Source organism: Sander vitreus, chromosome 11 (genome assembly GCF_031162955.1).
Source record: "Sander vitreus isolate 19-12246 chromosome 11, sanVit1, whole genome shotgun sequence".
Classification (NCBI taxonomy): domain Eukaryota; kingdom Metazoa; phylum Chordata; class Actinopteri; order Perciformes; family Percidae; genus Sander; species Sander vitreus.
Window position 1 is genome coordinate 9,954,258 of NC_135865.1, and position 24,915 is coordinate 9,979,172.

General features: G+C 39.7%; 1 protein-coding gene across 1 annotated transcript in view; it reads right to left on the minus strand.

The window, feature by feature from the left end:
• thsd7ba (thrombospondin, type I, domain containing 7Ba) overlaps positions 1-24,915 on the minus strand; it is a 171,992-nt gene that overhangs the window by 91,291 nt on the left and 55,786 nt on the right. Inside the window, exons 2-7 of the mRNA XM_078262875.1 lie at positions 9,796-9,897; positions 8,748-8,801; positions 7,903-8,055; positions 3,474-4,320; positions 1,535-1,783; positions 379-548 (exon numbers count right to left, since the gene is read on the minus strand). Coding sequence (XP_078119001.1) covers positions 379-548; positions 1,535-1,783; positions 3,474-4,320; positions 7,903-8,055; positions 8,748-8,801; positions 9,796-9,897 — 1,575 coding nt within the window. The remainder of the gene's footprint in view (positions 1-378; positions 549-1,534; positions 1,784-3,473; positions 4,321-7,902; positions 8,056-8,747; positions 8,802-9,795; positions 9,898-24,915) is intronic.

Below are 24,915 nucleotides of genomic sequence, written 5' to 3' on the forward strand. Positions count from 1 at the left end.
AATACAAAAAATAGTCCAGCACACAACCTCCCGTACAACCACAATGTGTCGATTTTACATTCCGGCTTTGTACGAATTAAACAGAAGAGATTAGATGTAAAATGTGTTAATTCACATGCAGAGTAGTAGTTCCCTGTTGTATAAAGTGTAAACTTTAATAAATTAATGAATCTTCTTGTCTACTTGTAATGCGAACATGCTTTAGCGTGCCTATTATTTGTTATGGCCTGCATAACCAACATAATACTTTGCTGCTAACTTTCACTTCAATAAGTTATGCTAAAACACACCACTGAGTTTACTTGAAATGTATTTATGGTATATCTCTTGAGTCACTATGTGCTTCCAGTGAGCCCTGGGTCAAATGTTTTTTCTTACCCTCCTTCCTGTGATGTGGTGCTGAGTCATCAGGGACTTGAACACAGTAGGTCTTTCTGGTCTGGATCCCGCTTCCACAGAGAATAGTGATGTTAGCCAGCCGCCGGTCCTGCTGGCTCAGTAAGGGGAGGATGCGACATTCGCCCCAGTCAGTGGTCCTCCACACATAGCTGACAGAGCACACACAGACACAAAACACACATTTGCAATTTGAACAAGCAAACAGCAGTTAAATTGAGTCACTGCTGGAGTTACTGTTTGATATGTCTTTGGAAGTACAAAGGAGCATCATGTTTGTGCATTTTCAGAAACAAAGCTACAGTCCATTCAGAAACAATTGATAAATGAATGCATTTATCAAAGGATAACGTGTCAGCATACACACAGTATGTGGCAGTTGTTTCCAAAAAGTCCTCCAAAGCAAAAGACAAATTACCAAGAGCAGTCTGACAAGAGCCTCTCGCACAGTATATCAGGAGGAGGGAGGCATGATTATTTTGATTTCAAAACTTCTAAAAAAAATTTTTTGCTTTCAACTATGAAAAATGCAGCGATGCAGAAAGCAATAATATTGGAGCAGTTTACCAGAACAACAGCCTGTAGTAATCTATCAAACGCTTAATTTTTGTAATGAGTTTTCCCTAATCATGTAAATCCTCTGCTCTCAGGCACTCCATGTAGATTTAGCAAATAAAACAAAATCTACCAGCAGGGGAAATAATTCTCTATTGACTACTTTGTCTACTGAATGAAATATTAGCCAAAGCCCATATCAACTCAATCACTCCTAAAACAATGAGGTTGTGTCAAACACTGTTTGTCATCCATGGCATGTCCATTTGGTCAGAAACTCCCAACAGTACATTAGGTTATTCTGGGTATCACAAGGTAATTGAGGTTATGCCAAAACAAATATGCACAAAGTAATTTAATAGTGATATATTTGTAGCCTTGAGGCTTTATCTCCTAATCATTCAGGTGAACAAGCTCGGAGTAGCAAAATTAAAAATCATTATTTGGTTTTAGACTTTGACATTTTATGCAGAAACATCTGCATCAGGAGATTACCTATGAACAAAGCTTTTGTTTCTGAGGATTGTGATTTGAGAGCTCAAAATGAGGTAATACGACGATAATCGACACACTTAAGAATTACCTGGGGCAGTTTGGAAGTAAATCTCCTATGATGTGGCAAGCTTCTTTTTCCTCAAGGGCAGGACATTGTTTCCCTCCTTCGACAGGGATGTGCGTCATGATCCTTGACCGGAGTCTGTAACCAGGGGACAGGTCGGTGGACCGGCAGGTCTTAGAGCAGGGACTCCATGAGGACCAATCAGATGTCTGACAGTCCTTGGGCATCACACACGCCTGGAAGGTGAGAGGGGAGTTGTCCTTGGTACAGAGACTGTGGATTGAGAAGAAAATACTACAATTGAGAAACATTAAAGTAACTTTGTTTCATATTATAACATCTTTGTTTGACAATATAGTTGCTATATGTGCAATATAGAGAGAGCATGACAGATGTTAGGTGTGGTTTGGGATTTAAATAGATTGGTGGGTATGAAGTAATAATGACAACAATTGTAAGAAATACCATCTGCTTGACTAGTGGATGTCTTGATTTCCTGTTAAACAGATGACCTTTGCAGCTTTCTCGTCTACATATTCAATAATAATATAATATTCAAAGCTATTATACAGCATAATAATAAAAACACAGGTCTCAGGCATACAGTCAGCCTTTACAAAAATAGTAGAATAGAAGCTAAAAGAGCTGAAGTGCTCACTTAAAAAATTTAAACTATTGCATTAGTCATGTAATTACAATTCCATTGTTTAATTTGGAAAATTTAATTAGGTAGGTTATTAAGATGTGAGGGAAATGCTCATTTAAGAATTATACTTTGTAATTAGGCTGTAATTAGAAAAGTAGAATGAGGCAGAACTCAGGTGGGAAATCCATTTTCAAAAGCTCCAATCCCACTTCTTATAGCAAATACCATGCTAATCAGGCACTGTGCTGTAAATGGTCCCTTCACACTCATATGTCATAAAGCCAGTGAACCTGCCTTGTCGGAGATAAAAACATGCAAATATCAAACAAATCACAAATATCCCTAAAGCCATGCTTAGCTTCTATTTAGCAACTGCAATGTGCTGCCCATGACTGCAATAAAAGCAATGTCAAACAATAAAAAAATGCATTCTTCCGACGGGATGTTATTGATAAGTGGTTGCTGACACCATGGCTTTCATGAATGGCATTCAACAATGATTTCAACAGACAGCTAATAGTGTCATTCTACACCAAGTAGATGGTATAGTAGCCTGTTTAGTCTATATAATTTACATGAAATTATTTTGTGTGTGTGTGTGTGTGTGTGTGTGTGTGTGTGTGTGTGTGTGTGTGTGTGTGTGTGTGTGTGTGTGTGTGTGCTTGCTCTGTGTGTGGGCATGTGCAATAAAATCCATTCTTATCAAATCCAAATACCAGGGTTTGCTCAAACAGCAGGGACAGGAGGGGAGCAGCACTTGACATTTACCATAATAGTGCCTCACCACCATGCTAATACACTGCTGAAACACCAGCTCTCACATAATCCAGTTATAATTGAATAAATAACCACCATCAATAAAAACATTTAGTTTCACTGAATACACCTCCACTTGAGATATATGACCCACTGGGATCATGAGGGGGGGTGACCATCGATCATGTCTCTCTCATGTTACGAAACAATACGAGTGTGGAACAACCATAAAAACAATTACACTATTACACCGGACACACACCCACATTCAGCTACAGAGCACATTTTAATACTCACCTTATATTCTACATCAGTGGAAAAAGAGATTAATGTGAGGAGAATCCAGTTATCTGTACAGGTCTGTTCCCCAGACTAACTACAAACCAGCTCTATTCACACAGCCACCTTGCTTTCATTATAATCTTGGATTTATCTTGGACCTTAAGAAATGCCCTATTTTTCACTGTGTGTTTATTTCCCATGTATTCATCTCGTGTTCACCTTTTTTCATTCTCACTGTATGAAAGACGCAGCACCTTACAGCACTTGTGATTGGCTTACCTCAGCATAGCATTCCTGCCGTCACTCCGTGTGCAGCGGACTTGTCGTGACTTGTATCCCACCTCCAGTTCCCATGACATGGGGTACTTGTGCGCATGAGGGTGGTGGTGATGGGCGTGGTGGTGAGAAGCCTGCGTGTGCAATGTGACTGTGTTGTTCTCATTGGAGCTGGCGCTAAAGTCCACTGTGGTCCTACCACTTAGAAGGGCATCCTTGTGATGGGGTAGTCGGCACTCGCTCCAGGCCCCTACTTTAAGGCTGTACTGGTACTCGCCCTCCCCAGCAGGACAGTCAACAGAGGTAGAACAAGTCCTGGTCTCAGTTAAGTTGGGGCAGCTTGCGCCTCCGTACATTGGTGTGGCCAGGACATGTCGAGTCCGATGCTGCAGGCCAGCGCCGCAGGTTTTGCTGCAACTGGACCAGGAGTTGAAATCTGAAACTACACAGTCCTGGGGGCAGGGAATGAGGCACGCCTGCTCCACAGGTGGTTTCTGGGAAAAGAACTCACATATCCTCAAGGTGACTGTAGTATGGTTTGAAGTGCGGACACAATTTACTTTGCGCCTCTGGATGCCATGCTGTGCTGTAATACACTCAGTCGTCCTAAGCTTGAGCTCGTTGGAAAAGAAAGGGACAAGAACACAGCCCCCCCAGTCTGACACCTCCCACTCAAAGAGGTTCTGGTGCCAGTCGCAGACCTTGAAGCAGTGACGCTGGCTTTCCGGCTTGTCCATGTGGTGGCAGTGGGAATGGTGAGTAGTCCAGCCCTCCATGTGGACACACCATATTGTCCTTGTCTGAACCCCGCCAGAACCACACTCCTCCCCGATACATTGACCCCACTGGCCTGCAACCAAGAAAAGACACATGGAGAGGGCATTTTCATTAAAACCCAGAGCTTTAGAAAAAATTATTGAATTACAGCTATCTGGCAGCTTGTAATCAAGCACAATTCAAGGCCATTCACTTAACCTCCATGATTGCTTTATTCATGAACGAATGAAGAAAGAAACAAAAGTACTTAAACCACTGGGGGACATCAATATAAAAAATACAAGGTTAGTTTTTTGTCACAAAGGACTAGATTCACTTAGATTCTTGGTCCCAAATTGATCAGTATCTTAGGCTATGTAAGACAGTTGCTGTTCGGTATTATTGTAAGATATGCTATTAATTCGCTGAGCTACAAAATGTTGTGAACTCTTTAAATCTTAAAGGCAATACCTTGTTTTTAAGTTGAATTATTTATTTTTAATTTCATCTCAATACAGCGTCCTCTTCAACAGTGAAAGCATCGTGTCCACAAAGATGAGGCGCTGCGCATGGAAGGTTTTCAATAGCTCTTTTGAACATGGACTATTGATTTCCATTCAAAATAACCCAAACCAACCAAAGACATGTATGACATGTTGCTGTGGTCTGACTCTTTACTAACAGATGATTTGAGTTATCCTAATTTAATTTAAGAATACAATCAGAACCTTAAAATGAATATCACCAGTAAAATAATTTCTGTCTGCAAAAGAGAAGAGTTATAATAACGTCTAACTGCCCTTATTGAGTAATTCTTAGTGTACAGAACAAAAGCACAAAGACAAACACAATTTTCTTTTTGTATGTTGATAGCTTGAGGAACTACTAAAAACATCACAGTTTGAAAAGTAGTAATAAAAGCAAAAGTGCTTTTATTACTACTCTCTCAAGTTCTGACAGTTGATTCAGTCGATACCCAATAGGTCTGTTTGCAAATAGAGAATTCAAAAATACATGTTCCACTTGAATTATATCTCTAACCTGGCCTGGGAACGCCTCGGGATCCCCCAGTCGGTGCTGGTTAATGTGGCCCGGGAAAGGGAAGTTTGGGGTCCCCTGCTGGAGCTGCTACCCCCGCGACCCGACCGCGGATAAGCGGATGAAGATGGATGGATGGATGTTCCACTTGAATTAATTAAGTATTCTGAATTACAACTGATCTCTGCTGTGGCTAGGTTTGACATAACTAACTCAGAAACAGTTACTGTGGACACAAATTACACAACAACATTATGATCAGTCATTAAGCTTAGAGCGTTAGTGTTAGGCAACTAAAACGAACTAATCAGCCAGGTTAAGCTACGCTCACAAAAGGGGCAAAATCCTGTTTTTTCATGAAAATGCTCAGTCCAAAACATTTCACAAACAGTGAAGTTTTGAAAGAGAGCGTCAACTTCCTTTTTCAGGTATTCACCATCCTATCGGTGTGATGATGTGGTTGATTTCTGCAGTGTGAAACAGAAACGCACTCACACTCACCTCTTGGTAACATCAAAGTGTGTGACAAAAGCACAGTCATTTTCCACCTCTGACAAATAGCGAAAAATAGAAGTACTCTGTGGTCAGAGAGAGAACAAAATTGCTGATATCTTTTCTTTTTTTTTCGCTATAAAAACTTGCATCAGCGTCAAATTGTAGCTTAAAATGTAATACTTATATGGGATCAAGGCTGACCACACACCTCTATTTCTGTGGAGGAGGGAACAACAAACTTTTCACAGCCACCATCAAGTCTGCAGACGGTGAGGATATGAAACTAAAAAAAGCAAGATTTTGAATATAAAGTTCACCCATCTGAAAAGAAATGAAAGCTCTGTTTTATTTATTCATAATGGGCAAAAAAACTGTGGTTGCTGTAATTCTCTTATGAAGTGGATTTCTCTCATTGATCGTGCATGAAGCACCTGTTGAATAATAATGCTCCTTTAGTTGAAGGCTTGTATCCACCTTCTTTATTTCAATATGTTCTCAAATCTATACCAGAAAGTGCCATGATATAGTGGTCCACGTTGTGTTAATGTCTGCAGAATGTGTAGATTCCGCTTATTAGAAAAGCTAATTAAATTGCAATTTCATAAAATGCAACATCAATTTGTAATTCATAAAACCCAAACCAAAAACAAATTTGTGCCCTATTAATTTAGTTTTTGACCTTTTGTCTTCATTTTCAAAAGAAGTAGACATACATCAGAAAAAGAAATGAATGAAATCAATGTGCTGATTTGATGTGGTTATTTAAGTCAGTCACCTTCACTTCTCATCCAGTTATTTTGCCACATGCAATGAAAGGGATAATTTGATTCATTTCTTTTAATTGGAATTCAATTGATGTAATAATGAGATCCTACTGCTTTCTAAATTGCTTTTGAATGACAACTTGCTTGAACAGTTTATTGCTTTTTGGTGCCAGTGAAATCTGTTGTTAACACTTTGTTCCCTGTTCAATTATCAACACAACAACACTGCTTTGAAGCTGTAGCTTTTTGCTTAAGGGAGCAATATTTCAAACTGCTAAATTGTTTCATAGTTCATCGAAGCACATCATTGAGTTTATTCGTCGTGGCTTTGCAATGCTAATGCGGGCTTACAGTGTCACTTACATCATTATGTTAATATGATAATTTTGTCTTACACTTTAAAGCGAGTACAATACCGCAAACTGAACACACCAATGACAATACATTATAACAAAGAGATTTTTGTACACTGGAAAAGAGTTTAATTATTTGTCTATTGGCTTAAAGATATAATATGTAATATTTCTGCATTAAAATGTCTAAAAACGACTACACCTATGTTATACATGTTTTAGTAGTATACTTACATTATCCCAAATGTTTCTAACAATGTTCAAACCCAGGGACATCTGTAATTTTAATCAATGACACAGGACGTTTCAATGAGTTGCCTGTCAATGGCGTCATATAATCTTTGACCCCTCTGGTTACTCTAACTCCCGTCAAAACACGGTAACCCAGATGATACGTTCGAGAGTATTTGTGAATCATACAATGTCACAGAATTATACTAAGTAACATGATTTTTTTTTCCTGACACACAGCATATTCTTTTCATTAATTAATCACTAATTTATTGATATTGATAGACATTAAAATATTCATCCAGCTTACTATACAATGTGCTAGGTGTGGCTCATGCAAATGCATGGTGGCTAAACCGTACACTAAAATTATAAGATTATAAAATCTACATAAACCTGGGTGTTTCATTTTGAAATTAAACATTTTGTAAAGTATCCAGCTTCGCTGTGGCCTTCCTGTATTTGATTACCTATCTGGCTTGACACATTCGCTCACGGCTCGCAGGAGAAATAGAGGAGACGCCGAAACGATTGCTGCAGTGCGTGGGCCGGCGTGGCCACTCTGCTCCTGATCGCAGCCGGTGTGAACTCACAGATTGGATAACATGGGCACTGAAATGAAAATATCTCTGCTTCATGGCGCTTTGCGGCCAGTGTGTTTTTGGCATAAGGGACTTCAGTCAGGCTCAGAGCAGACAACAGCCTCTGGGACACAGCCACAGTTAAATGGGTTTCATGCTTCTTGCGGTCAGCTAGGTCAGGGCGCTGCGGACAGCGCACATGGTCCCCGCAAACCGTCTGGTCTTTCATACTGATTGTGATTAGAGTGGCTCAAAGAACCAACTTCTTCTCTCCTGTAGCCAATCATGGAGGTGCGCAGCTTGGCAATCAGACCCTCTGCCCAGTCCGCGTTTACATCATACTGCCGCCCGCACTGCACCAACCGCGCTGAATCCAAGAAGCATGAAACAGTCATTAGTCCCCAGTCAGCGACTACAGCAGCCCGAACCCAGCCAGTACAAATCCCAGTATCAGGTGCTAACGACGCCAACGGCAATAACAGAAAGTTTAATGTTTTGGCGTGGAACAGACAGGAAACAGCGGCCATCCGGGTTTCTCCAGTCCGCCCCGGAGACGCCGCACGCCATCCCAACCAGCAAAGTAATGGTATGTGTCCATATAGGCATTTTTCCGCTTCCCAGCATTGCACACTAGTGGGCTTGTCACTAGCAGTTATCAGTTTATCTTTACTGGCCACTGGCAAGCAAAGAAAACAGGCTATACCCAGAACGCTTCACGTGGGGCTGTCTGCTCCAAGTTTCAAAAACGGACCACAATGGCGGCTCGTTTGGAAATGAAAATAGGTTTCTGAAAACATTTTTTGAGAGAAATAGGCTATGCAGTTGCTGAATCTTAGTTGCTGAAATGGTCAGTTTAAAAGACTTTTGTCAGCTTACAGGTTGGAGCTTAGAGGCGGTGAGCTGAGCTGCCCGCTCCTCATTTGCATAGAGTAGCCTGGATTCACTGTTATGCAAATGAGGAGCGGGCAACTCGACGCCCCCGTGACGCTACCAGAATGCACTGCACAGCTGCTCTCATAGAAATGTATGGGAAGCAAGGAAATGACAATGGACACGTACTATAAGTCTTCCAGCGGTGGGGAGTAACCCCTTTCCCCACGGTGCTGAAAACACCTGAGAGGGGACACTGACACAAACACAGTGGTTTAATCTTGCTAATGTTAGCAGCTACCACCACAAATAAAATCAAAGTAATTTATGTTGAAAAAACTGCGGCTATTTCATTAGAATGACATGACATGAATAAACGTTGAAACATTTTTATTGCCACAGCCCAAATATTTTCATGTTCATGCATTGCCAAAAGTGGACCTTCCCCAATACATGTGCACTTAAAACAGCTAAATTGTTTCCCACTACAGTATGTGGATTGACTAACCTGCGTATTTTCCTTCACTGTTTTGTATTTTATATTGCATATTTAGGCTGCAGCATGTTGTATTAAACTGCGCTAACATGATTTTGTTTCAGTTGGAATGGATAGTTTGAGCTCCGGCTTAAGATGATGTGAACTGCCAGGCTATTTGTAAGACAAGCGCGTTGAACAGGAGAGACATGTTTCTGTCAGAAGAGAGAAGGGGCTACGCAAGATCAATCACGGTCGTTAAAAACATCTACGTTTATGAAAACCTTTTAATTAGACAGTAGATATCAGTATAATTTAATTTAAAAAAGTGTAGTCGTGCCCCCACTTCTAACAGCCCTGCTCCGCACTGTGCTTAAAGAGACGTTCTCGATTCAGTCAAAGCTGAAAAGACTTATATGGGTTACACCCTAAAATACACACAAAGTCTTCATAAATATAAGACATGAGAATCAGATCTTAAAGACCTTTAGTGTCAACACCGAGCATCTGAGTGCACTGCTCTCATGGTCACTGATGGCACTCTTTCATGATAACCAATCTTTGACCACCTGTGCTCAATGTTGCTGTTTTCACGCTGTGCCAGGATATGTGTGCCTGATTTATGGAGGTGTGATTGGGAGTGATTCCGCTGCCAGGGGAGCCAGCTAACACAAGCACTAGTTCATCTCCTAAGCTCTGAATAATCACTCTCTCGATCTGTCAGCATCAGCATCTGTCAAGCCCTCAGGAGGAACCACTCACCCGCAGCTCCTTCATCCTGACGCACTTGGTCGCCTTGCTTACACCTCCGGGGGGCTCCGGTACCCCAGGGGTCCCCTGCTATATTTACTATTCCATTTACGTCTGGATATAAGAAAAAACTGAATCATCAAGAGGCTGTGCAGACTTCTCTACAATACAGGAAAAGACCTGAATTAAACTGAGCTGGTGTAGCGTGACTGAACATATCTTCTCTTTTTTTAAGTTGGACAAATGATAGCAAGGCTGTAGGACAATAACAAGTAACACAACAAAAGCAATCTCCACTGTGCCCCGAAACCAGACAAACGGAGACAAAGAAGAAGCAAACAGCAAAGCAGTAAATTGTTTCTTAAACGGCAGCGCTCCATCAAGAGAAAACTGCTGTTAAATCTTTTGCCTCTCTGGTCTCTGTAATTAATAAAAATAACATTTGGTAAAAGCAACACTGAGTCAGGTCAGTAAAGTCTTAAAGTATTTATTGGTGCTTTTAACTTCATACCACCATTTTGGAGCTTTGAATGACTGAATTTACCAGTGATGCTTTAAACTATTAGACCAGCTGGATTTTACAGGGCCAAAAAACTTGCTTCTGTAAGCCATGCATTCTGCTTCAACGTGTCACAAAAGAGACACAAAGCTTTCTGAACTTTTATTGACGATATTGATCCGTGTCTCACTGTTCCAAGCACTTTATTTAGCTTATATAAGAAACACATCAACTACCTCAGGTTATGTAGAGACTTCCCAGTTAAAAATGTTCAATACTGCAGCTTGAACAGAACAACAGCAGTACACTTTTAATTACATGTTCATCGATGTGAGATGCTGATTTAGTACCGTGACATATGCAGAGAGCACAACATGGTTTTCTCTCTACGCCGCAGTTTTTTGTGCATTTTCCTTACATACATCTGCAGAGTTTACTCACAATCCATCTTCAACTTCTCTGCCAGAGTTAAATTTGACTGTTTGGATACATGCGTCCTTTGTCACAACACATTTTAAATTAAATGATACCTATGCCACTGTGCCTTATTATGCCCAGAGCCGTCCCCCATGCCACACTTCCATTAGTTGTAATTTATGAGCAGCGAGTTGCATCCTCAATTACAACATTCATATATGCAGAAATTCATCAGATTATCATCAGGCAGTCAATCCATCTCCAGAAGGCCTGAATCAGCCCATTTTAACCAAGTTGTGTTTATAGAGCAGGTTAGAAGGAAATTTGTGAAATGTAAGAAAAAAAGTTGAAAGTGATCGCCACGGGACAATTCACAAGCAGATCAAGTGACAAAAAAACACGTATCACCTGCAGCTAAAAATAAAGTTTGTGTAATAAAAGCAGCTACTGTGAGAAGTTTGACCTTCCTCCTTGAATACAAATCACATATTTCCATAAATGCTCAATAAGTGAATGCATTATAGTATTTATGTTTTGGCTTGACAATGAGATACTTATTGCAGCTTGCATTATCCCGAGGCAAAGCATCAAAAGGAGCTTCAATATCCCACACTAATGAATTACGTACCTTGGGGCTGCAATACCATACACATGGCCCCAAAGGCCTTTTGTTTTAATTTAGCATTCAGCCCTACAGCGCCAGTGCCAGACCTACTTGAATGCCTAATCGCTAACTGAATGGCCAGCAGTATAAACAAGACAACACTAACACATGTTGTGCCCATTGAGTGATGTAATCCCCATTTGGGCCAATCAGTAACTAACCAAATGAAAACTGTAATGTAACACCACTCTTTGGCTGTATAGCATTATTTTAAAATGCAGCTATGAGACTCATTTCCTTCCATCAATGAGAATCTGATTAGTGGTGTCCAAGATATTATGCTCGATCAACGGACGGATAAATTAACACACATACTCGGACTGATCCAGAGTCTGTAGCCTGATTCCAGGTCTAACGGTTCATGGAGCCAGTCTCACACTCTATAAAGAATAATGAAAAACCTACAAGCTCCTCCGCTCTGATTGACCTCAAATCTATAATGCAGTAAATCATGAAGAGGATCATTTTAATACCAGCATGAAGACTTCTAAGTGAATAATCAATCGTCTTTAGTCAGTATTAGCATGAATACTTTAGAGAGTTATCACTGTGTGAGATAAGGAACTATTGTAAAATGCACAGAAGTCAGACCACTCAGTAAGGTGGACCCACAAGAAATAACAGAGGTCATGAGGCCCTGAATGATATTTTCACTTTCTGGGGATATTTCCCTTTTCAGCTCTGGCTAAAACAATCACCACAGTGCTGTGACTGCATGATTATGCCAATGAAATCATGCAGCCATGAAATCATTTTGATCCATATTTACATGCAATTAAAATAATGCTATGGTATATTATGGTTCCTGTGCCACTTTGTGCAAACACACCAATAGTGATACAACATAGCCTCCAAAAATCAACTACAGCAGAGAACTTCTTCTGATTCCCGATACTGATAGGCACTAAGGCACAGGGTTGTGCGGCAATGTGGGGATGTCACTTAAATGGCTCATTTGTCTCCATTGTGTTCCCCATTGTGCTAGCATTTAACCATGCTGCTGTTATGCCCGGTCCTATGAGGTATTGTCTGTCTGCATTGACAAATTAAAAAAACACATTTACTTTCAACAACTGGATGCAAGGCCTATCATTACAGTTTTAAACTGGTGCACAAGGCCAAATTAAATGACTACACGTGAATCATATGTATTGTTACACCCCATTGTGTTTTGTCTGACTGCCAGTTACGTATCGCATCATGACGTGGGGTTGCGTTTCTCCAAAAGTTTATTCTGTTTTAACTTTTTGCCGAAGGCCGCTGCTGTTTCTCCCCGGCATCCCCTGCGGTCACCACCTTCCTTGGTGTGAATGCAGCCTAAGTTGTGTTACAGTAGCAGCACCTCAATAAAGCATAACTGCAAACCTGGGCATCACCACAAAATACAATATGATGAATGCATGATAGTAAAAAGAGATACAACATGCTAAGTTGATTTATTGCTCAAAATAAGTTTCAGGCTACTTTTTATGTGCCAGGGAAGACTTTGCACTAATATCAATTAAAGACAATACTACAAAAATAAACACAGTACAATAACATCATCAATCCAAAGACACATTTAGCAATGTCTCTGTAAACATGTGTATGTAAAACTAAGCACACATACTCTGAAATGAATATAAATGTGTGCTTGAGCCATAGTTGTGAGTGTACACCTTTTAACTGAGGTGAAACTTTGGCTCACTGGTAGCTTGAAAAGCTTAATCTGTATATATGACTGCATCTTATTTTCTGCTCTGCCTGATATATATTTTTTCCAGATCATTGCTTGTGTCACATTTGTCTTTGTTTCTCCCCTGTATATGCTAACCTGCCCACAGTAGTGGGCTGTCAGGGAGTTTCAAATGGGTGCTGTTGAAAACACAGGCTCCTTTCTGTTTAGTCAAGACAAAACGAGCAAAGGTGGGTGGATACATAATTCAATAACTCAATAAAATAGCTTACATAAACATAATGTTCCTGGGTGTCCATGTCTTCATGATAAAGGCCCTGGACTAATTCATTACAGGTAACCTATTGACTGAATTTAGTGAATGAGCTAGGTTTTAAGTTTTAGTGGGGAATTGATGTTATTTTTGTAGATGTCACTGTCAATTCTGAAATATTTTTATTTCAAATATAATTTCAGCAGGGTGACACTGCCAGACAGCTTTACGACTAAATATAAATAAAATATAGTTAAACTGGGAACTTGTTTAAATAATGTGTCTGATTGCTCCTGTAGCTTGCCCTGACCAAGGTTATAATCGTTAACGAAAACGAACGAAATAACGAAAACTAGGTGGGAAAAAACATTGTCATTAACTGAAATAAAAATAAAAACAAGGCATTACAAAAAAACGATAACTAAACTAAAACTGTAATGTCTGTTTGCAAAACTAACTAAAATAAAATAAAATTATCGAGTAAATGTCCTCACAGAGCAAATAACGTTATATCTTTCAGAGTTGACATTTCCGACCATAAACCTGTTTTATTCAGTCTATGCCGTAGACATATAGTTTCTGACTGGGAACCCAGAAATTCCGACATTCCACGTCAAATTGAGCACAACATGTCCGTGCCCGGGCCCCTCGCCCATGCATGCCCTCGCCTGGTATCATGGCGGTACCGAACGTCGGAAGAAAGCATTGACATATATATATATATATATATATATATATATAATGGATGCTAATGCTAGTTAACATTAGTAATTAAACTTAAACAGCTAATGTGAGACGAAACTGCCTGCGCGCTTCTCCTGTACGACAGTAAGTCGCGTGGTTATGACACAATCGTTAGCCTATTTTTACAAAAACGTCTGCTACGGAGCCATAACGTGAGGTACAAGGTAATGGAGCCTTTCATACATTGTTGTGTTTCTTTAGAAATAAACAATGGACAAATAAAGTCTTTAAACGCTTCAGATGTAAAGTTATTCGCTGTCAAAGTGGCGCCAAAATGAATGGCAGTCAATGGAATGCTAACGGGAGGTGATGGCTTGTTAGCATCAAAATGGCGCCATAGGAAGTTTGGGTTGTGAGGAGACGCTTACCCCCTTGGAAGAAAGTGGCAGAGTCCTATTCGATTATGACTGTGTCAGATAAAAGCAAGTGCCTCGCAGTGGAATTTGGTAAAATAAGTGGACAATTAAGGGAAAAATCCCACGAATTTGAAAGTACATGAGAGAAGCGCACACAAGGAGGCTAACCTAGCTTACCTTAACAAGCAGTGACAGGGCAAGGAAAACGCAAAGACCCCTTCCCCCAAAACAGAAGCTAACCCCGGTAACGTTACGGGCATGGATGTATGGGGCCAGGGCCAGGCAGCATGACGGAGACAACCGCAGGACAGAGAACACTACAGGAAGGCTTTCACCGGCGACCCGATAGCTGCTGGTTAGTAAATATGGATAAACACTAAAAGCGTGAGGAAGCGTGGGTTAATATGTGTGTTGATACTGGGATGTCTACACAACTGTGTGAGTCGATTGACTTCAAAAAGTTCAACACTTTACTCGAACCAAAGTTCAAAACACCTGTTCATGTCTTCTTTAGTCTGTTGGCATTTTCAAAAAATAAAAACTAAACTAAACAGCAGACCCGCTTTGAAAACTAATTAAAACTAAACTGAATTTGAAAACAAAAAGTCAAATCGAAATAAAAATAAAAACTAATGAAAAATGCAAAACTATAATAACCTTGGCCCTGACAGACTCTGTTGCAATTCAATTAACTTGGTGAGTAAAATTTTATAAAAAAAAATAAATAAATAACAGAATGACAAATGGTATTCAATTATGTGTAATGTCATGTCATGTCAGCACAGCACAGGAGGGCAGTTGAGTTTTATACTCTGCAATGATTTAAACGCTTAAAGTGACATTTATGAATGACGATGCAGGTGAGTTTGTGGAGGTGAAATGATTGACTTGAAATCAAAAACAAAAGAAATGTATTGACTGGTTTGGAATTAAATGAAATTAAACAGAATACTCACGTGTCTGAGGGAAGATTTGACAAGCTAGTGTTCATGGTTGAACATGCTGAAATTTCATTAAAACACTGATTGCTGATGCACCGCAGAGGTTTTCCTTGAGCTGCTCTCAGACTGAGCAGCGATTCCCGACGCTGCTCGATTTCTGCTCAAGTGTGAGGTGAAAGCACTTCAAACTGAGGCAGGCAGGTTTCGTCTACATACGTCTATATATATATATATATGTATATATATATATATATATATATATATATGTATATATATATATATATATATATATATATATATATATATATATATATGCAGAGAGGACAGATATGCTTGCGCTTATGCGCTCTCTCGGGCACCGTTTGATTTAAAGTGAATCGGTCCTCGGTGGTACCGACGTAATTCTGTCGTACCTGAAAAGGTACCAAGTTCGGTACCCAACCCTAGTTATAGCAGACAGTACTCATGCTCATGTCCGTTAAGGACTTCCATCCGGAAATCCAACAATTCTTACTATGTCACCCTATGTCCTACAAGTTGGTACTTTTTAAAGAGCACAGTCTCACTACTGCATATTTCTTGAGAATTATATTTCAAAGCATTTGGTATAGACAAACTGCCGAAGATCTGACATATTTCTTTTACTTCATATATCTATTTGTTCAACAATGATTAGTATTCAACATTTCCAGCAAACCTTACAAAATGTCTGTCAGGTTTGATTCACAAAAGGAGACAGAGTCAGGATCAGATTTATTAATACTTCAGTATTGATATCCCCATACCAACAAACAGTCTGCCTCACTGTCACTGAAAATGAATGGCAATTCATGAATACACTGCTGAAAGCATCTTTGTCCACCGGGTTTTCATGTTCCAGAGTCATTCCATGGTTTAGACTTAAAACAGAGTAGTTTTTTTTTTTCCTTTAATCAACCACAATATGGCCACGCAGCTGAGTTGAGGACCAATTCAATGAGGACCCCTAGTCAAGAGAGTTTCTCTGACAGAAGAAGTGATTACCTGAGTCAGGTAGCCTGCAGAGTGTAAGCTGCAGAGGCAAAATACTTCACCTATCTGTCATTTGTCTTCCCTTTGTCCCTCAGTTATTAATCATAGTCTCCTCTAATTTTTATGGTCATCTCTGGGAGGTCAAATAAATAATGACTGGACAAAATAACATTTGCCAGCATCCCTATCACCTAAATGACATGTGGCAATAGAAGAAACCACGAGACTTGTCCTTCCCTGATGCCAAAGTCAGCAAAGACTCAGTGTTTAGCTACCAAGAAACCGTTTTTTCTATTTTTGCACCTCATAGTGAAAGTACAATACAGAAATAACACAGTACGCTTTTGAATGTGAAATTGAAAAATCGCTCAACATACTCCGGAAGGCTGCTGGATACGGATGTACATTGATAACCACACAATCACCTCAGCCCAAAATACACAACACAACAGTCTCTGGTCTGTCTTTATCAGGGATTCAAACAAAGCCATCAGCGACTGTGCAGCCACGGTAGTTGTTATCACTGAGTCCATTAGAGATGTGCAGACAGCTCCTACTCCATTCCTCTGGGAGACTTATAGGAAAGGACAGAAAATAAATGGATGGTTTGGGACTTCTGATAGTTGGAGGTGTACCTTCCTTCATCTCCCTCAGATAATACTGAGGACACTGCGGCTGTGGTGTGCAAATAAGCCAAAGTCAAATATATGGGAAAAATGATTTGAATGGCATGAATATTTTTGGCTAGTCTGTTGCTCAGTTCAGTCACTCAGACCACCATATTTGTCCTGAGTGAGACATCTTTATTGACTAACTAACCTAAGACTTCAACTTGTATCCAACTTACACAAGGCCTACACAGGCTGCATAATGAAAGCAGCACGTCAGTAGCACAGCAGCAGCAGTACCAGCTTAAATCCTATTGCAGTGTCTACACAAGATGCATTCAAGCACAGTGCTGGGTGTCACAGTGCTCAAGGTAGTTGCGCACGTAAAATAGAATAAAATAGACTTGAAAGGTAAAAATATGCTTCAGGTTGCAACAAAAGTACATGCGTAAAGAACAAGTTATATGCAAGCAGTTGCACAGGCTGTGTAGATTAAAACAGTGTAGGCTGTCCTGGTTAAAACAGATTAAGCAAGAACAGCTTACTGTATATTCTCTGTCAGACACGTGAGAGGGACAACTTAAAAATGAGTGTGAACCCCCTTCGTATAGACAAGCTTTTAGTCTTATGGCAGTAGTCTTATGTAAACTATAATCAAGGCTTGTTTGGTAAATGTAACCCCTATCAAACCCTGTCTTTCACCTTTCACTCTGTGAATTAACGTGTATTGAATTCTTGACTGATCTGCTGTCAGAGAGCTTGGCATTGTCTTCTTCATTCTTGAGTACAATTCATTCTAGTAAAATAAGAAAGGCAGTTATGTAAGCGTGGGCACATATCATTTAGAAGCGTGGGTGCGATGCATGGATTTTAAATGACATTAAGCCGGCTGCAGCCCACCCTGAAAATCAGCTGTATGGCTTGGATTGTGTGGCTCATAAGTCAAGGCAGAAATTGAGACCAGGCATTCACAGCTGAGTATGAATTGAATATTCCCGACTATGCACTGTGCAACCAGATTATTACGTAGGTACACCTGTAATAAAATGCAATACAATAGCCCTGCAGTACACCCTACATTTATAAACACTCACAACACTTGCAGGTTATCTACAACAATCTTAAGGCTCATCTTGGTCTAATTGAAGTAAAGTTACAAAATCTACATCTTAAAAGGTATCCAATTTCAGCTGCTTGAACATAAATCTGGCTACAGCCATGATACTGCCAGCAGCAACATTCACTTATCACATGCCCCATTGACATGGTACATAGTGAAGGCACAGGGGGGATAAATCAAGGTTGCTTGGACTCTCGCTGAGGTTTTCTTGCACAACAATTCTGCTCTGACGCCATTCTCTGCACAGATGAGGGAAACACTATGACGATAACAACAATACGGAAGAAAACTATTGGGGCCTTTTTGCTCTCCATGGGAATCTAAAAGATGGAATTCCCCATGAGCAAGCATTTGGTGCAACAGTTATGTAGTGCTATGTAGCTATGTAGTGCCTCCAGTTACACAGATCTACCAGAGCTTCATGATGCACAACACAAGTCCTATCAGAGCTCTGGGGTAATATCTGGTGTAAAACAAACACTCCAAGAGTGTTCAAAAGTCCAATTGACTATTTGAAACTGAAGACACTTATTTTTATTTTTTAACTATTTTGGATGTTTTTTGTTTTGTTTTGTTGCAGCACTTTTTTGTGGCAATACTAATAAAAGATATGTTACTGGCACAAACAGTACATATAAAAATGTTTCAACAAAACAGACACAGTTTACGGGATCTGTCGTGAATGTGTTGAGATTGGCCTGGGCTGACGTTAGATTCCTGGCCTGCATTATTATCCTAGTCCAGTCCTGGCATGGACCATTTTTTACACAAGGATTATTTATAATTAAATGAGAGACATAAATCAAATCACAGATCCAGCCACATGATTCATGTTGCAGAATTGAGTGTGTTAGAGTTACTGTTTAAGACCGAAAAACACATTTTAGGATTACCTTTGAGTCAGCTCTTTGTATCACGAAGACAAATGCCATTCACGTCACAGCCTGACACGTTAACACTCATTTAAAAGAATCAGAGACAGAGAGAGTGGGGATAACATTTCTGCTCTCCTTTTAAGTTCCATGGGACATTAATCAAATGCATTTCTATGGTAGTTACTGAGTAAAAGATTAGAAAAAAAACCTGACCAATTTTCTAACCCAGGTGAACAGAGAGTGGTAGAGCCAATAATGTTTTTGAGAGCTCTACCTTCCACAGATTCCACCTGTACTCTGCTGGAAATCTGAAGCCACTGTGTCATAATACGTCACACAGATTCAAAGACAAATGGATAATGAAAAGTCTTAAATATGTCCTTTCTGATTTGGAGGTAGCAGCTGCTGTTTACCAGTGGCTTTCCCTAAAAAGAACATGAGTTGCCACTGTATTTTCAGTTCCTCCCCAATACACAGAGAATATTACCCAAAAGTTGTACTTGAAAACCACAGCGCAGCGATTAATCAGTTTCTGCAGACATAGCAAAGACTGTTTCTGGATCAAAGTTAACAAGACAGCACTCAACTCAGTGAATAAGAAGGGTCATCGGCTTAATATTGTTTCATCATAGCAGCCGGTCTGTGCAAATATTGTACCTGCATAACAATAATTCATGAGTACATGTATAATACAGTCATTACTTTGGTCTCTTAGTGGAACCCACCAGGTAAAAAATGATCTGGTCATTAACCTAAAAAAATGTCTTCCTGTTAGGAGCGTCAATGTTCCCAGCCAGTGTTTGATATGCACAGAAAGGCAGAGGCCATCATACCACGGCAAAGGTAATGAAAGATCAAACATCACTCCACAAATCCTAATTAAAAGTTCACCTGGCTTCTTTCCTCATGATTAAGTGCTGGGCGTTTGGGGTAGGAAAATGATGCATGGCGTATCAAACTTATATTAATTACTGCAGACAAAGGAGTGGAAGCGCTGCTGGGTCTTTCTTGTATTCAACTACAGATGCTCTTTGGACATTCCGGGTTATATTAATTAATGTATGTGCTATGAGTTTCTTGCAAACTCATGGTTAAGCATCTTTCCCTGTATCACAATTACAGAACACCCCAAACATAATTTCAGACGATGAGGCGAAGAATGTGTGCTCATTTTTTTCTCGGGGATTAATGAAAATGAGGGATGGTGGGCTGGGGCCCTTTTTAGATATTCTGATAAACACAAGATGTTAGCATTATGGGGAAACACACAGAAAATGTGAAGTACATTATTATTTGTACTATTTGTTCTCTAGTAGCTATAGGAGAGGACAATCACCTTGAAAAACCAAAGCACTATGTACAGGCTATAGTCTATTTCTGTTCCCATGATGAGTTCAACTTTCAATCCCTGTAGCTCCCATGCTAACCTAGGTCAGCAATGATCTGATTGCCACCAGATATCTCAGTCCGGTGGTCCTGGTTTAATCATGAATACTGATCAGAGCTGTATGTCGCTCTGGATATGAGCATCTTCCAAATGTAAATGTAAGTATAGACATGTTTTGATCCTGAGCATAAAAGAATGCTTAACTGACTTTCTGTTGTTAGATTAGCCAGATCTCATAGTATATAAAATAGTTTTTTTTTAACAAGGTTGCCTAGTTCAGTCAGACCAACTACTGTATTGAATATGAGCCTGTTAATGTGTCAAAATAGGTATTTTATGTGTCAGGGCTGTTTTTGGTTATTATTATTTGTAAGGCGCAATTTAACATCAACAAAAAGCAGAGCCTTTGGGCAAACACTATTGCACACATACTGTAATCCAAATAAATCCTTCGTCCACGGAAAAAGCAATGACAGAGAATATCTTATTGTTCTCATAATACATCCCGTTATGCATGTTATGCCAGTTGTGGCAGTTTTTCATCACCTTTTCTCCATATATTAGTATTGAGGGGTGAGATGTTTTTGAACACCTATTGTAAAATACTGCCTCAGGGACTAAAGGAGTCACAGAAGTTAACACATTTCAAATTCTATATGTAGGGGCTTTTATGATGGCTTATTTGTGACGGCAGTTGACAAACTCAGCTGACGCATGAGGCTGATTTATAGCTTTAACAACTTTGTAGTTTCTGCTTTAACACGCTTTTCAGGCCTCACTTCATTTGTGATGAGTAGCTTCTTTGGATATTCCGACTTTGTCATTAAGTTAATTAAGTTGCCATTCTTTGGCTGAGGAGGCCTCATGCTGTCAAATCAGCCAGTAAGAGTATGATCCCTGATCAAGGAAAGGCCCCCAAGCACCCCTACAGCAAAACCTACCAGCACCCTTTTCCCATCGTTGTCTGTTTATTATTGCAATAGTGTTCTCTCCCCTAGTTACATCTTATTGAAATGCAACTTTGTGAGTGCCTTATTTAAATCTCTGTGAACTGCACTCCCACTTGACTTCCATACAGGTTCAACACTACAACTTCAGGTTTGTGAAATTCAATTATTCTTTCTCAACAGGATCCAGGGTGTGAAGGCTGGGGAGATGTAGTCCTGAGGTAAAGTAACTTTGCTGAGATGAATAATTATAAAATCATTTGTGCTAACTCCCCCTGAAGACATCAGGCGACTTATGAAGATCTGCAACGTAGTATTATTTCACCATAATTGCAATTTCTGGATAAGGATATTTTGGAATTACTCTTATTCTAACATAAATACTCTTATTTTAATAGTAAATAAAACAGCTAAAGTATTATTAGAAAGGCTTTGTTTTAGCCATGGTAGCAGCGTGGCTCTATGGGTGGTAATGACTGTCTGTCAGTCCATCGGTCGGTTAGTCAGTCTACCACTTTGGTTCAGAACACTGTACTGGATGAATTGCCACGATTATGAACAGACATCAATGCTTCCCAGAAGATAAATTCTTCTGACTTTGGTGATACCCTGACCTTTCCTCTTGCACAACCATGAGGTTGACATTTATGGTTGGCATAAATAACTCAACAACAACTGGATGATTTGCCATGAAATATGTCAGGCATGTATGTCCCCCTCAGGGTGAATTGTAATAACTTGAATTATCCCCTGACTTTTCATCTTGCACCAGATCAAAATTCCAATACTTTGCTTTATGACCAAATGCCTGCTAAACTAATGACATTCCCATTAGAGTCAAGTGTACGTTGTTTGTAATGCCAATTAGCAAATGTTACGATGCTAATGCGCTAGACACAAATGGTAAACATGGCAAGCATTATATCTGCCTATCACCAGCACAGTAGAATGCTGACGTTAGCATTTAGTTCATTTAACTACTAAACATAGCTGGAGAAAGTGCAACAGTCCTTCAGTTAATAAAAGTAGAATTACTAAACTTAAACAATCAGTTGGTGTGTTTGTGACTTCACAAAGAAGATTCATGTTGACCAAAGGAATGGTATAAAACTGAGAAAAAAAACTCCCTTTTAGAATGGCCTGAATACTTTTTTTCTGATTGGCAGGAAGGTTTGTGTTAAAACCAGTAAATAATGCAATTATAGTTTGGTTATTTTTTATCACAAATTCTTAGGGTCAGAGTGAATGAGTTATTGTTCAGTGTAATCCTTACACTTCACCATATTGTCCCTTTCTAACACAACATTTTTTCTGTAAGAGATGGAGGACAAACTACACAACCTTTGTTCTGTGTAACACATGCATACAGTAGTTCAGCCAAAGCTAATATGAGATTAAACTGCTAATGTGTACCAATATTTATCTCATAATTATCCTGTCCTTACTAAATAATTACTGTATGAGTGCTAGAGTTTATTTTGCCTGAAAATTATCTGGATATGTTTAGATTGGAATAGCAGAGATGTCTTGTTTAGCTTTGGCATTTATTCATTTAGCCCATTTAGGAAATGCCCCTCTCTCATCTCATAAGTAAAGCAAGAAATTGCAAATTGTGAAATCCACACTGTGATTAAGAAGTCACCCACAAAAGAATTATGCAGCCTTGCTAAACAAAAAAGAGGATGAAAGACAAGCATTAGCAGAATTCATTAAAGTGTTTGTTGTGCCCATTGAGGCCAATAGGTTGATTCAGCTCTCTCTCTACTCTCAACAACAACAAAGAATTATTCAGCGGCTCATCCCAGGGCGGGACGAATGAAATGTGAGGAAAGACTGAATGAATAAAAATGATATGCTGCAGAAATATAGTTGGACAATGGCCACACCCAAACAAACCCTTAATGCAAATAAAATTATGTGGCATAAAACCCCCAAACCCCATACATAAGTTACTGTATAACTCATATCTGGGATAATTGCCTCGGTTACTTACTACTATTTCATCATTGGATGTCAGTGCATTCCAGGATTAATTGTGTTTAACACGGCATATTGCAACTACTTTCAATGCAGGGGTTTTATGACTCCCTCCCAAATGTTATAAATCAGTGAGCTAGAGAGAAGTCCTGACTAATCTTGGGGGCATCAAAATCTGACATTTTGAGTGGATGATGTAAATTATAGCTAAACAATGTGCTACTAAACTCTGTATTAGCCACGCTAGAATCTGATGGATTCAGATCGGGATTTCAGGGTCCATCTCTGGGGGGGAGGGGGGGGGGGGGTTATAAGTACAGATTGGTCCCAACATTCAAAACAGACAAATAAATAAATTAAAAGTAAAACATTTAACCTCACTGGAAGTCTAAGACTGTAAGACCATGCCTTTGCAGGTGTGTGTCCAAAAAAAAGTGTATGCTAGCCTATGGCCCTATTATCACCACTTTAAACAGGTGGAGAAGCAACTATGCTACATCAACAATTTGGCACAATACACACTTAATGTCTGGTAACAAACCCTTTGCTTGTAAGCAGTGGAGTGACAGAGGCATTTATACTGTAAACCAGTTATTCAATGAGAAAGGTATGTTGAGTTTTGAAGACCTAAGAGCTAGTTTTGAGGTCCCCAGGACATCCTTCTTCTTGTATCTGCGCTTAAGATCAGCCCTAAAATGTTATGGAGTACCATGGGGAAACAGTCTTGAGGCTCACCCAGTCATTAAATGGTTTGTTGATTTTCCTGTGAGATGATTAGGGTCCAATATCTATGCTAAACTGTTGCAAGTATCTATAGGAGAACTCCCAATAGCAAGGAAATGGGAGCGAGAGCTGAGCCCTGAGGGGAATGCAATTAATTGGGAGACAATTTGGGACAATATTTTCCATTGTTGTCCCATTGTTGTTCCATTGCTCCAAGACCCCAAATCACCAGCAGATCCACTTCAACATATGTCATAGGATATATTGGACTCCTCAGAAGAGATATGTCTCTAAAGTCATTCCCACTCCCTATTGCACGTTCTGTCAACCTGAACAAACTTTCCTGCATATGGTCTGGGAGTGTGAACAGGTGCATGAGTTCTGGAATAGAACAACATCAATAATATCTGATGTGATAGGATGTCGACCCGATTGTCTTGTTACTTAATGACGACTCTAAATTACACCTGCTTGGGAGACAGAGGAAAGTTTGGCTAGCCGGCTCAACTGCAACCAAGAAAATGATAGCTCAGCGCTGGCTCTCTCCCCCCTCCCTTTGTTTAAAACAGTGGTTGGGGTATTTTCTAGACATAGTTATGCTTGAGCTCTCTACAGCAAGGATTAACAAAGCCAAATCATCAACTATAGACCTATGGGAAAACGCAGCAGCACAAGTATCAGTCCTAATGACCTCAGCATCACAAGAATTAGAGGAGAGTGACTAAGCAAGGTGTGATTTCTGTTTTAGCTTTAGTTTGTTTGTTTTTGTTTTCCTTGAGACCGCAGAGGGTGGGAGGTGGGAGAGGGTTTTTGTTCTTGTTTAATTGTATTTGTATGTTCTGTATGTTCTAAATAAACTTAAAAAGTAAGGAAATTTGTGTTTGGAAGATTATTTCTCTGTGGTAACAATTTTTTTTGGCAATAAATCTTATACC